We start from the raw sequence: 14175 nt of genomic DNA on the forward strand, positions 1-14175 counted from the left end.
GTATGTTTAAATTTGCGCACTTTTCTTTCATTTCAAATTCTCAACCATGCTCAAATTTAGGGGGAGAAAGAAAATCCAAAAACAACAAAAATTACAAAAAAAAAAAAATAGTGTCATTTCAGTAAAGAATCCAAAATAGGGTTATTTCAAATCAGACATTTAAAAATTTCTTTTGTTAGCAGCCTTCGTTGTAAGTACTGTGATGGGAAATGATATTAATAAGTGATAAAGGACGACCTGAATCGGCGTAACGTACCTAAGTTGAATCGTCTACGCTCTGTGCTCGATGTGCTGGTAGGCGCGAAAGATTTTAAAAAGGGGACTTGACTAGGAAAGTTGAACCTAATGAATTTAAGGACTCGACAAATTTTGACCTAGTTAGATCCGTTTAATCTGACATCACGACGCTCGGATAGGTTGAGCAGGGAGATAAACACGAGAATCTACTCGTCACATTAATTGAACCCGTACTTGGAACCGTGGCTTAACTTTTCCTCGATGTGCGGATTCTGTCCTTAATTCCGGTTGGATGGGGCGACTGGTAAATTCCGATAAATTAGGTCTGTAGAAAATCGTTTTCTTTCTTTCTTTCTGTTAATCATATGTTGTCTCCTTTGCGCGACTTCTAATCCGACCTGGTACACAACATATGCAACTCCATTTCTCTGTAGGAAATATATATGTGCTTGAAATATATGTGTGAAATGTATGTGTGAAAAACTTCTCATCTGTTAGCCACATGTTGTCTCCTTTGCGCGACTTCTAATCCGACCTGGTACACAGCATATGCAACCTTCTTCTTCTCAACCCCTCTGAAGTAGGTAGAAATAGAATTCTGTATCTCTTCTCTCTCTGAATGGTTGTCTGCTCACCCGGTGTAAGGAGTACTCTGGAAGTTCTTGATGGCTGGGGCATATCAGGAAGCGAGAAACACGTTCCAGTACACCTAAAAATTGAACTCATACAGATTGTCTGTAGATCTCGCTGCTCAATTTAGGTGGACAACAATATCCCTGGTTGTAGTCAATTAAAAGGTCATAAGGTAATTTCACGTAAGATTTAGGAGTTATAATAATTACCAGAAATTTACAATTAGGTATATGCCCGAATCATGTCATTGGTAAAAGGTCCAAAATGTCACAAATCCTTCGCGTTTAAGTGGACCACAATACTGGCAATCGGTCAGACGAAGATGTGAAAATAAAGGTACCGACAAGTAGAATAAGGCCGTCCAATAACTTTGATCCAAGCATCACAAAAGAAGTGATAGTTAAAGTGTTTCTTAATTTATTTGACGTTGATTTTTATTTTTAATTTTATTTTTATTTTTATTTAATTTTTTCAACTTAAAATTTTATATTAATTTTACTTTACTTTTATTTTTCTAGCATTTAAAAATTATGGTGTGTTAGTTTTTTTTAAAAAGTTTTTTTTTTAAAATTAAATTAATCCTCAAAAGGTTTTATTTTTATTAATTGGCGAAAAATTAGAAAGACTGGGTAGCTATCAGGCAGGAGGGTAAGAAAGGTGGAAAGGTAAAAAGATAAAAAGGGGGAGTTCACGGCCGGAATCTCCCCACTCAACAGTTTCCGGCCGCAAACCACTCCCAAAAGCTCTCAAGGTGTCAAAAAAAATTTCTTCGATTTTCAGAAAAACGAGTATATCATCGTGAAGGTAGCATCGTGTAGATCTCGAATATATATTTTGTTTCACGGAATCACATCGCATTGTGTTTAAAATTAAATAAACTCAAGTCGAGGAGTTTACGGCCGTAAGCTTAGGCCGTAAACCCTGAAACTTGATGATTTGGATTCGAAACTATTTTATTATGATGCTATTTCTCGTTATGTTCACGACTATGTGCTTTTCGTTCGTCATTTCAAAGAGAAAGACCAATTTTTAGCCTTTTTTCGGTGTAGACATTCATAGGCCGTAAACTCCCAGTTTACGGCCCGTGAATTCGAGTGTAATTATTCTGGATTGTTTGAAATATCTCTATGATAATTGTGCATCGTGTTTTCGAAGTAATTTCTAGGCCGTAAACTATTGTCGATTCAAGCTGTTATTTTGACTGGGTAACGATTGCATGTTTTACTCGCTTAAACCGTGAACCAAAATTTTTTAAGGGTTCCTTAGGCCATAAACTAGAGTTTACGGCCCAAGAACCAAAATGGTCAAAAGGTTTAATTTTTTTGTAAACATACATCATTAATAAATAATTTTTATTTTGATCAAAATTTTATTTTCATATTTTTTTGTCAAAATAAGTTTTATTATTGGTGTCGGTTTCTTACAACTGTGTTTGAGTGCAGGAAAATGGCAAATCTCAAGTTTGCAGACATGCACAATCTGGCGATAGTTCTTGCTGATCCACCTGTCGTTCATTCCGGTATGCTTTCAATGATTCACAGGTTGCGTGAATGCTGTGTTGCATCAGCATTGACAGTCAATCCGGTGATCTATCAGAACATCGTTCGTGAGTTTTGGGAGACGGCAAGGACGCAGATGGATGATGATGGAAATTTCACAGTCGCGGCGAAGGTGCAAGGACGAGATATTGTAATCGATGAAAGTTTTGTTCGAAACGCGTTGCTGATTGATGATCAACCTAACTATCCGACGGAAATTAGCATAGAAGATGTTCAGAGAATACTACGACGGATGAGTTATGAAGGAACCTACCCACAAACGTTGAAAAAGCTGCTTCATCCGTATTGGAGATTTCTGGCTCATGTGTTCGTAAGTTGCATATCCGGTAGAAGGAGTGGGGCTGATGAAATTTCTCAACGCACAACTGGTGCATTGGTATCTTTGGCCTCTGGAATTCATTTCAATTTCTCAAAGTTCATCCTAGAGGAATTTGTCATAAACATCCGGGCTTCTACAAGGGATACCTTTCTCCAATATCCCCGCTTCATCCAATTGTTTGTCGAGATGCAGTTTCCTGAGGTTAGAAAGGCGGGAGACACCTTGGATATGAAATCTTTGGGTCCACACACTGTGGGACTCATTAAGCAAAACCGAAGAGGAAAAGTTGTCTTTCGAGGGCGTTATCGATTGGAAAAATTCGGAAAGTTTACAAAATTGGATGAGACGCCAGTGTCATACGAATCATCAGAACCGACTTCTTCTGAGAAAACGTCTACTGAGGGTTCGACTCCAGCAAACTTTGTGATAGACGTGACTGAAGATGATGAAGATTCACCAACTCAGAGAGATCAAAGTACTTCTAGTCATGAACATGAGTCGAATGAAAGACAGGATGAAAGGGAAATAGGTACCGGTGATGATGGACATGACTCATTTGAAGATCTTGATCTTACGGGGTTTGATAATGATGATATTGCGGCTTCTTTAGCTAGTAGTGCTAATGTTGTGTCCAACGAGATATTTGACACGATTTTTCAAAATGTCGATGATAGTGTTTTGCCGTCAACTGAGATGAGAAAATCGAGCGAAACTCTTACTCCAACTTCCGAGCAGATGGTGTCAACTTCAATTCCAATGGAGGTAGTTGTGGGATGTTCCCCTCCCGTGTCTATTTCTCCTACATCTGAACCATTTGTTAGTGTAATACCTCCACAGGCTGACCAACCTCAATCTAAGAGGAGAAGACTTGATGAAAGACAATCCGAGCTAATTACTAGTTTGGTCAGTGGCCTTCCTACACCACCAATTACTACTGCTACTACACGAATTTCCGCAACAAAGATGTTTGCAACTGGACCTAGTTCAGTTTTTGATGTTGGTGGCCCTTCAGCTCCGCCTGGTTTTCCTGTTCCAAGATTCAATAGGGATTCCGCTTCTGAGAGACTAGCTTTGCATATGGCAGAAGAACAGCTTCGTTCGCCTAGTCCTCAAGGAAAGAACATTTCTATGAGTGAAGGGGGTGCTCCTGATGATGATTCATCTGTTGATAGTTTACGAAAGGAGATCTCTGTATTAAGTCAGAAGAACATAGAGCTTGACATTCAAGTAGCTGAACTTCGTGCTCAGAACATTGAGCTTCGTACTCAAGTGTCTAAACTTCAGTCAGATAGAACTTATCTTGGCGGACAACTCGCAGAAGTTAAAAGGGATAGGAAAGTAAAAAATAAGCAGATTTCTGACCTTCAAGAACATTTCAATATTCTGACTTCAAGCTACTTCGAGTTGAAAAAGAAACTGGAGGATGATTTTGGTGAGAAGTATAAAACAAGCGTAGAAGAACAAAGAATAAATTTGCATGTGCAAGCGTATCCAGTAGATGTGCCAGCTGGTCAATCTTCTGGTTCTGCTGAACGTATTGGAGCTGTTCCTCCTATGGCTTCTCATATTCAGGAGATCATTCGTAAAAATCAAGAAGATGATACTGAAAGGGGGCAGTTATTATTCAAGCGAAATGTTACTCAGAGCAATTATAAAGGGGAATCCTTGATCACTGTCACTGATCTTGAAATTGTTCGGTTCAGAGATACTTTTGGAGATCGATCGGGTATAGCTGCTTGGGGATTTCATGATCCTCTTCGACTTTGGATTATTATTCGCAAGAGCGGTAATTCAGAGTTGTATAAGGATATTCGTGCTTTTAGTTCATTGACAAGGGTTGATCTTGCGGAGTTATCACAAGCTCCTTTTATCAATCTATTAAACAATCCTCAGGTTTCGTAGTTCAAATTCTTTCTAGATGAGCAAGTAAAGAAGGGATTTCCTACAATGCCAACTGCTGAGTCAGTCATTCTGGAACATCCAGATGTGTTTGAAGCTTCTTCTGATAAACCTCTACAGTTGGTTATGTGGCCACCCACGACTCAAGTTAAACAATTTCCCATTGTTCAAGGTTATAAAGATGGATCGCTCGGTTCTATGGAGTGCTGGGTTTATGATGAAAGTACTTGTGGTGCAGTCATTAAGCTCAAGAATGGGTGCATACGGTTGTATGATCGAAGAGACCTTCTGCAGTTCAGGAAATGGGATATTCATTATCTGAGCAATTTTCAAATCAAAGTGGTTGAAGATATCTATGAGCAAGGAGCCAAGGCGTATACCAGGATGGTTGCTGAGATTTTGAGCAAGAAGATGTGGAATGGCGCTATGGGCCAAATGGATGTCATGCTGGTAAAGAAAGGAATGGGGCCGAGCTAGTCCAAACCAAGGGGGAGATTGAAAGACCCTGTACAATGGTTTGGTCTAGGCATAGTCGTAGATAGCAGTAGATATGTAATTGTTCGTGATTTGTGTTGTGTTTACGATCCGAATAGGTTTACGGCCGTAAACACCTTACGGTCTCTAGTCAGGTCTTTAAATAGCGAGTTGTGTCAGTCATTATGCGTTGTTGATGCTCTCGTATACTTCCAAGTTGTATCAGACGTTTTATAGTATTAAAGCGTATGCAAGCTTGGTCTTTTGCTCTATATTTGTTTATTAATTCGTGTTTGCATCTGTTATTATCCTTGATCATTGGTAGATCTATTTTTCGGGACTTTACAGACATTACTGAGCATAATTTAAAGTTCAATTAACAGTTTAATGTGGGTCCCGACAAAACTCCAAAACTGGGGTTTTCTTGACATTAGGGTTTTCTAAACCCTAATTAGGGCTTCCAACCCGAACACGTGCCACTCGAACTAAGGTTAGATGCTTAGGTAATTTAGTGTTTAGCAAGTCGGGCACCACCCACTGCCGCCTTGGGCAATGGTGGTCGGCGTCGGTCCATGGCGGCGAGAGGCGGCAACCACCAATTTTAATGGCAAGAGTTATAAAATTTTAATCCAATACACTATCCAAAGCATTCCAGTTCACACGAAACGTTAATCCAACACATACACACACATACAACCACCCGAGGTGGTGGTTGGTGGCGGTAGGACATCGGTAGCCACCATAGTCGGCTGCCATGGTGGGTTCCTTTTTCTTTTCCAGCCAACAAACACACACGCACACATGTGAAAACACCCACAACGCAGCTGTAACATCACTCTTGGTGGAGGATGAGGACCAGAGGCGCGACAAAAGGAATAGTGGCACGAAGCAGCGACAACGGCGACGCTAACAGTCGACACTAGTGGTGGCGGCGCTATCATTCGACGATACCGGTGGCGTGACAGACAGCGAGTCAGAGAAAATAAGGTTGAACGACCCCAGCGAAGAACAACAACAGCAACACCACGACTTCGGCCTCAACGGTTATTGTCTTTTTCGGCAGCGGGAGCAGCGGTGGTGGTCGCTTCGGTGGTTCACGATGGCGACAAAGAAGATGACGGCGGCTAGAGGTTGGAGGGATAAGGGTGGCGACTGCAATAAATTTAGGGTTAGGGTTTGGGGCCGATTAAATGGGAGGCCAAGGGAGGGGGTGACAGGTTTTAGCCTCGCCTGCTCCATTTCAATCTTAATTCCATTTTTTTTCACTTTCAACCCCTCCTTCTCAAATCCCTTTCAAATTAAATCCATAATTTACTCTATAGCCCCCTGCTTCCAAAAATTCTTTCAATTCAAGTCCGTAAGTTACACTTTAACCCCCGGTTTCCAGAATTTGTAACATTTAACCCCTTGCACTAATACTATGATTAATTATTACGGATTTAAGGCTAACATAAAAATATAAAATACATATTGGGGTTTTAGCATTTATTATTTATTTATTTATCTATTTACTTATTTTATTTTAAACGGGATGTTACATGGAAGCTGAATGATCACGAAATCCTAGTCATCATGTCCTTTAAATAGGGTCCAAAGCCCAAGAATTAGAGTTTTCTCCAAAAATAACTGTCACGTTGTGACAACACATGGCCACGTTATGGCGGTCATTAAAGCCTCGCGGTCAAAAATGCATTGTCACGCCGTGGTGAAGCTTCCACCACGCCGTAGCCATCCAAAAATGAAAATTAACTCATACTAAAGACGGATGTTACAGTTTAGGTTATTAAACTTTGTCCTAGATATCTTTGGATATCCCTTGTTTTCACACTCGGTTTTGAAATGGGTTAATTAACCATATTTTTTGCAAAGAAAAACTCGTTATATTGAAACCAATTACTTCAAAATAACATGTTGTTCCTCATATTCAATGTTAAAATACCTTTTAAAACTTTTTCTATTATAAGATACACATCATTTCAAAATATTTGAATTTTTTTTCATGAATACACAGTTTAAAATCAACTTTATACCAAATTCATTGTCTAAAAAAACTATTAAAGATGTAAAATATTTAATACCAAGATCAAACTGGTTTTTTAAAATCCAAGAAATTTCAAATAAAATAGAACCAAATGATTTATATTTAGAGATTTATTGGAAGAACAAAATTAGTAATTTACCAAAATATACACATAAACATGTTAAGCATATATATATATATATATATATATATATATATATATATATATATATATATATATATATATATATATATATATATATATATATATATATATATATATATATATATATATGTGTGTGTGTGAGAGAGAGAGAGTGTTTTAAACAATATTTCCTCTTAGTTAAGCATAATACATCTGTAATCTATATAACTTCAATTCCTAGAAAAAAACTTTAGTTTTCCCAAATCCTTTATCACGAACTTAGAATTAAAAATTATTTCACTTTTGTTATGTCATTATTACTATTACTATTAAGGATTATATCATCCATATAAACAAGCAAAACAATAAAAGTATCAGTTTTAGATCTAACAAAAATTGATTAATCATTCATAGTTTGACTGGTTTAGATCTACCCACCTTTAAACAATATATATAAGCACCTTGCATTAACTTCCAACCGGTTGTACGCCCAATTCCTATCCTAAATGTCAAGGTTTAAGTCCATGAAAAATGCATTATAGCTTCCGAGCAAAAATCATCGAAAATACAACTTTGGTCAACCAATTAGACTTTAACCATTTCAATTACAATTCTAATGAATTTTAGTGACCTTAATATCATATATTAGATTACTTTATCCAAGTTAAAACATTTGATTACTTCTAATCATATCATTTAATTTATGATTTCCTCACCGATACATAATTCCAATTCCATTTATAGAGTTGTGAGGTTTTAATTTTTATAAAACATTTGTATGCTCAATTATATATTTAATCACCTTTAAAACTTCCAGTTACTTCAAATATAGAAACCATTAACTCCTTTCAAGTATTTACAAAATAATTTTTGAGGTTAACATTGATCTAGAACCCATTTAGTTCCTTTTTAATGGCAAATCACCTTTAGAATCATCAATTACTCACATAACATCCATAGATCTATGGAATCGTCACAAGGATCAATAACAAAAGTATAATTGACTCTATAACTCCATCTAGAACTCTAAATATGAATTTAGAACTTCATCGAGCAACTAGAGTACAAATCCTTCAAGCTTTGGTACAACTCAAACATCAAGCTAAGGTTTCAAATCCTTACATTCCTTTATTGAAGATGGAGTCAACTATTCTATGGGTAAATTATATATATGTCGTGGCTTTCAATGACATACATTTGTCTATCATCTATGGTTATTTACAACATGCAATGATTGTCATAAAAGACATTTTTCTAGTAGTGGTAATTACCAATGGAATTGTTTGTCAGCTAGCTGTCAAAAAATCTGTTGTAAATCCATCATAAAAATTACCACAGGTTTTTTTACGGATATTTTTTTGTGATATTTAGTTGAAAGGGGCGGACCAGAAAAATATTCTAGGAGTAGCACGTTGGAAAATTAGCACTATGCCATTTTTTTTCAAAAAATACATTATGTCGGAAATCACCCATAGTAGCGATGAGAAAAGCAAATTTTAAGGCAAAATAGAGTCGTAACGAAAATAAATCATTAGAATTCACCATGCTAACTGTCGTTTTCGAGTTTACTCCATATATATGGTTAGGATAATATACTTCAATGGATAATAATAAATATTAGTATATGTTTAAATGGAAAATTTATAAGCTAGGAAGGTTCATGGAAGGAGGAAGAAGGAAGAAGACACCAATGGAAGATGATGTATTTGGAGAATGTTTCCAAAAGACATGAGAACCTTACCTTCCCATGAAGCTTCCTACAAACCACATCGTTTTGGTTTTTGTCAATAACCAAAAGAAATATATATAATAAAATTTAAAATATCAGATTGAGACCATCTGTTTTTAATTCTACATTGAATCTAATCTAAATGTTTAATATAAAAATTGTAATTTGTAATCGTCAAGTGCGACTTTGGTTTATTTTTTTGCACAGATATAAACCACCGTTACTCTAAAAATAGTGCATATATATTTGCAAAATTCAAATTCTAGACAAACCTTTTAATTTTAATTTATTTTTGTATTTGAAAGAGTCGCAATAATTATGGAATATAAACTTACGGTCAAAAACCAAACCTACCCTAGTTCCAACCCGATTATCAAGTTGTCTTGTCATATCCATGCTTCATAAACATTGCTATAAAGAAGTCCATTAACTCTTCTAACTCCAACCCACCACCACCCCCAAAAAAAAAACAAACAAACAAATGGAAGAAAGAGGGTACCAAGACTTACTTCCGGTGATGGCGGAGAAGCTAGATATAGCCACCTTCATGGAGGAGCTATGTGGCGGTTTTCGGTTGCTGGCGGACGAGAAGATAGGGCTGATATCACCGGAAAGTTTGAGAAAGAATTCAAGGTTTCTGGGAATGGAAGATATGAGCAAGGAAGATGCAGAAGGTATGGTGATGGAAGGAGATCTTGATGGAGATGGGTTCTTGAATGAAACTGAGTTTTGCATACTGATGGTCAGACTTAGCCCAGAAATGATGGAACATGCAGAGATGTGGCTTGAGAAGGCCATTGAAGATGAGATCAAGAAAGCCCCTGGACGTTCATCATCAGATAATGAAAACTTATGTTGAAATTGTTAGTGTTATTTATATATTTTAGTTGTAAAATAAGTATGCATGGTATGTATTATTTATTGTTAAGAGTGGTGTGTATTTGATTAAGCAGCTTAATTTCTTGGAGTTTCAAGAAAGTTACATCCAATTAGTTGCAACATTTCTTGGCAAAATAACATATACATTGTGTAGTTACTTACAAAGAATAGTTGAATTATGAGTGCATAAATATATGTTTAATAGTTGTTTTTTTGTTAGAACACTATCTTCTTCTACATAAAAACTATTGAAGGAATAGTCTTTTGTTAATTAAATGGTTTCTTTGCATACATTCCAATATAATCACTTTTACAGACAATTAACATAAAATTAATTTATGTCCGTGAATATAGGTCATAAGGAACGAGCCATATTAATTATTTGTGTCTTATTATGTTTTTTTCTTTCTTGCAAAACACCATATCTTTAGTAATTAGTACAATATATAATTTTATGGTTTTCTTAAAATAATAGTAACAAAATGATTATTGAATATTCCAATAAATAATTATTAAGTTATAAAAATAAATTGCTAATATTTATGTTTAAGAGCTAGTAAACATGTATGTGCTTCTTTGATGGTTTTTTGTTTTCTGTGTCGTTTTGGCTACTAATTGATGTGCAAGATATACAGAAATTTGGCTTTCTCTTTTTCAGCTTAAACAATTTGGTAGGTTGTCCTTTCTGCCCAAATTTCTAGTTGATCAGGCGTTGCACAAAATATATCACAAGCCACCATTAATATGTACAAAAATTCATCAAAATAACGAGATACATGAGAGAGATATCCATATGAAGGTTACATGCAGAAAGCTCTGAAAAATCTTAATTGTGATGTTGGTGCTAAAACCTGTCACCAATAATGCGTAAAATCGTAGAGTATATACATCACTACCTCAGGTCAACTCATTCAGGTTTCGGTTAACCTACAATAACACACTATTTCAAAGACAATACCGGAATTATTAATTGTAAACATTATAATCAAGTAAGTTTTTTTATATTTATAAATTAACTACTTTTTATATACAGTTATGTTATGAACATGGTCACATGAAATGAAGACAAAGCAATAAACAAAACATAGGTTACATACTTGATTGAATAGCAACATTATGTAAATGAGATAGGTGTACGCCCACATAATTATGGGATCTTGAATCCTTTGTACAAAAGAAAAAGGGACATCTACAAAATAGACTTATAAGTCGTTTACAATAGGGCAGTAGAAACATAAAGATTTGTATATAATCCAACTGTAAAAAGGATAAAAAATCAGAATTTATATAAAAACTAGTGAAGAGGCACGTGCGTTGCACGGGTCGGATTTTTGGTGGGTCATGGAAGTAGGACGCTATAATTGGTTGACGTTGAGAGTACGATGCTTAAAAACAAAATAAAGTAGAAGTCGATGTATAAAAATATTTTGTTACATTTTAACAAACACTCAACTTATTATTTTGGCTACTTTAATCATACATTTGTGTGTGTGTATGTGTGTGTGTGTGTGTATATATATATATATATATATAGCTAGGTTATTGTATTCTAACTATCTATTGTGTGGATGTAAGGTTGATTGTGGACCAATCATTTTAATTATATTAAAAAAGTAATTAATAAATATTATTGAATTAAGAATAATTGAAAAATAGTATCTAATTTCACTATAATGTATTTTAGTCAATTGAGATAAATTTAAAAAAAGAAAACTCCATATTTTTGCGGATAATTAATTTTCTTGATTTAAAAATCCTGATTTTTTTAATTAATTCAATTTTAATTCTAACATAATTTTTAATTATATTCGATTTTATTTTGTCAAAATGACATTCTATTAGAATGATATTCTATAAAAATGTCAGGATACATATTTCTAACAGAATATATATTTTGATTAAATGAACCTCTTGAAGAAAGACAACACTCTTGAAAAATTAGTTGAAAATTAACAAGATCCTTGTATATTCATGGACATCTTAATATATATTCATAAATATTCTTATAGAATAATAGTCATATACATTTTAATACAATTATACATATTCTAACAGAATGTTATTAAAATGAAATAAACCCATGATATAACATGCTTAACTATACAATTCTTGAACAAATTCAATTGATCTTCTTCAATGGTCCAAAGTCGATTTGATTACAGCCATTCGAGAATGACATTCTATAAGAATACCTTAGGAACCCTAAAATCAAGTTGATTGTTTACCCTGACTACTAGGAGGGATACAAAATCCACCTTCTTCAATCATTTGCAACCTTCTTCAATCTTTAGTAATTCTTAGAGAATGCATACGTCATACTTATTTTAGCTTCATAAAATATTTCAATATCAACAAGATCTTGTCAAAGATGAAGCAAGAACATGTGACAATTGTAGAAGAATCAAGAGTCTAGAACAACTTTCACAATATAATTATGGAAGAATCTTGAATAAAGACAAACTCTAATTACGTACACACTCTTGATCGATAACCCCTTATATAATGGATTTTCAATATATATATATATATATATATATATATATATATATATATATATATATATATATATATACACTAGCCGTTTACCCGCGCCAAGCAACGAGTGCGGATATGTTGTTTTGGCAGATAGTTTTAATGTGTCGATTAGTTTCCTTTAGGTGTGAGGTGGTTCTTTACAACATTTTGGTGGTTTAGGATAATCGATGAGCATTTTACAATTATAGTTACTGGTTATCATAAGTTTGACTAATAAGGGTTTATTTTGAAATTGTTGATTGTTTAACTTATTGTTGGGAAACATGTTATATTCTAAATCACAAATGGTGAGCACACTTTCTTATCTTTCGGTTTTCAAATTTTTAAATGTAAAAATTTTGCAAAATAATCTTTTGTGTACCTGATGTATGTTTTAGTGTATTTGTTATATGTATTTTAGAATGACGATCAATGACTTTTAATTTATTTATCTTGAAATAGTATAATTAAACAAAAATATTACATGTCACTTGCATCAAAATCTTTTTCTATAGAGTTATAAACTTCATTAAATATACTTAAAGTAATCATTAGGATAATTTGGTTTCCAAAATTCTAAGAAATAACTAAAAAACATAATAAATAAATAAAAGGTTAATGCAATATCTTTGTTAAGAAAAACAATACATGATTATTCTAACTAAATAGAAAATGTAAACAAATCACATTTGTTTTCGTTTCATATTAAAAGAGTACTGAACGTGGATATAATCTAATAAAATAACATTACAATAGAATTTTGTCATCTTTTACTAAATTAAATAATGACAAAAGCAAAAGATGTTCAATACTAACATGCTTACTAAATAAAACATTCATGATCTAAATCAAGAATGAAAAGTTATATTGAAAAACATTAAATCACCAAAAGCATGTAATGTAGACAGCAACTCATTTCTTGCATCATGATTCTTTTTAAGGACATAAGAATTGAAAATGTATGAAATTACAATAGCGTTTTGCTTCCAGATTTTTTACAGAATAGGATTGTATACTTTGACAAACTAACCTGTTATAGCATTTAAATTTCTTTTTTTACATAAGAACAAACATCATATCATAAGCTGGGAACAGTAATTAAAAAAAATGCAAAAAAAGTGTTTGATGAAGCCAAAGTGTTACATAAAGAAACAAAAAAAAAACCATGACCAAAACATATAGATAGAAATAATGATGTACTTTAGAGTCCAAACCATTTGTAGCATTGTACTTTAAGAGGTTGATCATACTTTAGCAAATAAACACTAGATTTTTTGAAACGTGGGAAACCTCATCAACTTGACTCCAATCCATTTGATCTAAGATGCTCAAAAACCTTGTGTCGACCCAAATGATGAACCGCTAGAAGAATAAATACTTAGTATGCGCAGTGGCAAAGGAGCCACCATGAACTGAGTGAAATACTTGAGATCACCACAAACAACACCATTGGTTCCATTAAATTCATCGAATAGGAACATTGTGTTTATTATAAAACAAATTTTGAATGCTAAATGTATAAAATACATAAACCTTGACGTAAATAGAATACATTTTACATCAAAGGTGATGGAAATATGCCTAATGGACTTAACAGTAACTATAACCGCTCATCTCCCATACATTATCCAGATTATACTATGTAATTTGAATGATAAAAGCTTGATTCTAAAGATGAAATACTCTGCTATACCAAAAACAATATAAAGCAATACTCATTAAAAAGGAGAACACAAAAATGCTAACAGATTGGTAATCGTTTTCCCC

The 14175-nt window shown here is 34.0% G+C and overlaps 1 protein-coding gene across 1 annotated transcript; it reads left to right on the top strand.

Annotated features, from left to right (window-relative positions):
* The first annotated feature begins 9441 nt into the window (after nucleotides 1–9441).
* LOC145101550 (Calcium-binding EF-hand family protein) lies at nucleotides 9442–10004 on the top strand. The gene has a single exon (XM_079038759.1). It carries the CDS (start codon nucleotides 9497–9499, stop codon nucleotides 9872–9874), a length of 378 nt encoding a protein of 125 aa, XP_078894885.1. The 5' UTR covers nucleotides 9442–9496; the 3' UTR covers nucleotides 9875–10004.
* The last annotated feature ends 4171 nt before the right edge of the window (nucleotides 10005–14175 follow it).

Source organism: Lactuca serriola, chromosome 4 (genome assembly GCF_051521515.1).
Source record: "Lactuca serriola cultivar US96UC23 chromosome 4, Lser_US96UC23_V15, whole genome shotgun sequence".
Lineage (NCBI taxonomy): Eukaryota > Viridiplantae > Streptophyta > Magnoliopsida > Asterales > Asteraceae > Lactuca > Lactuca serriola.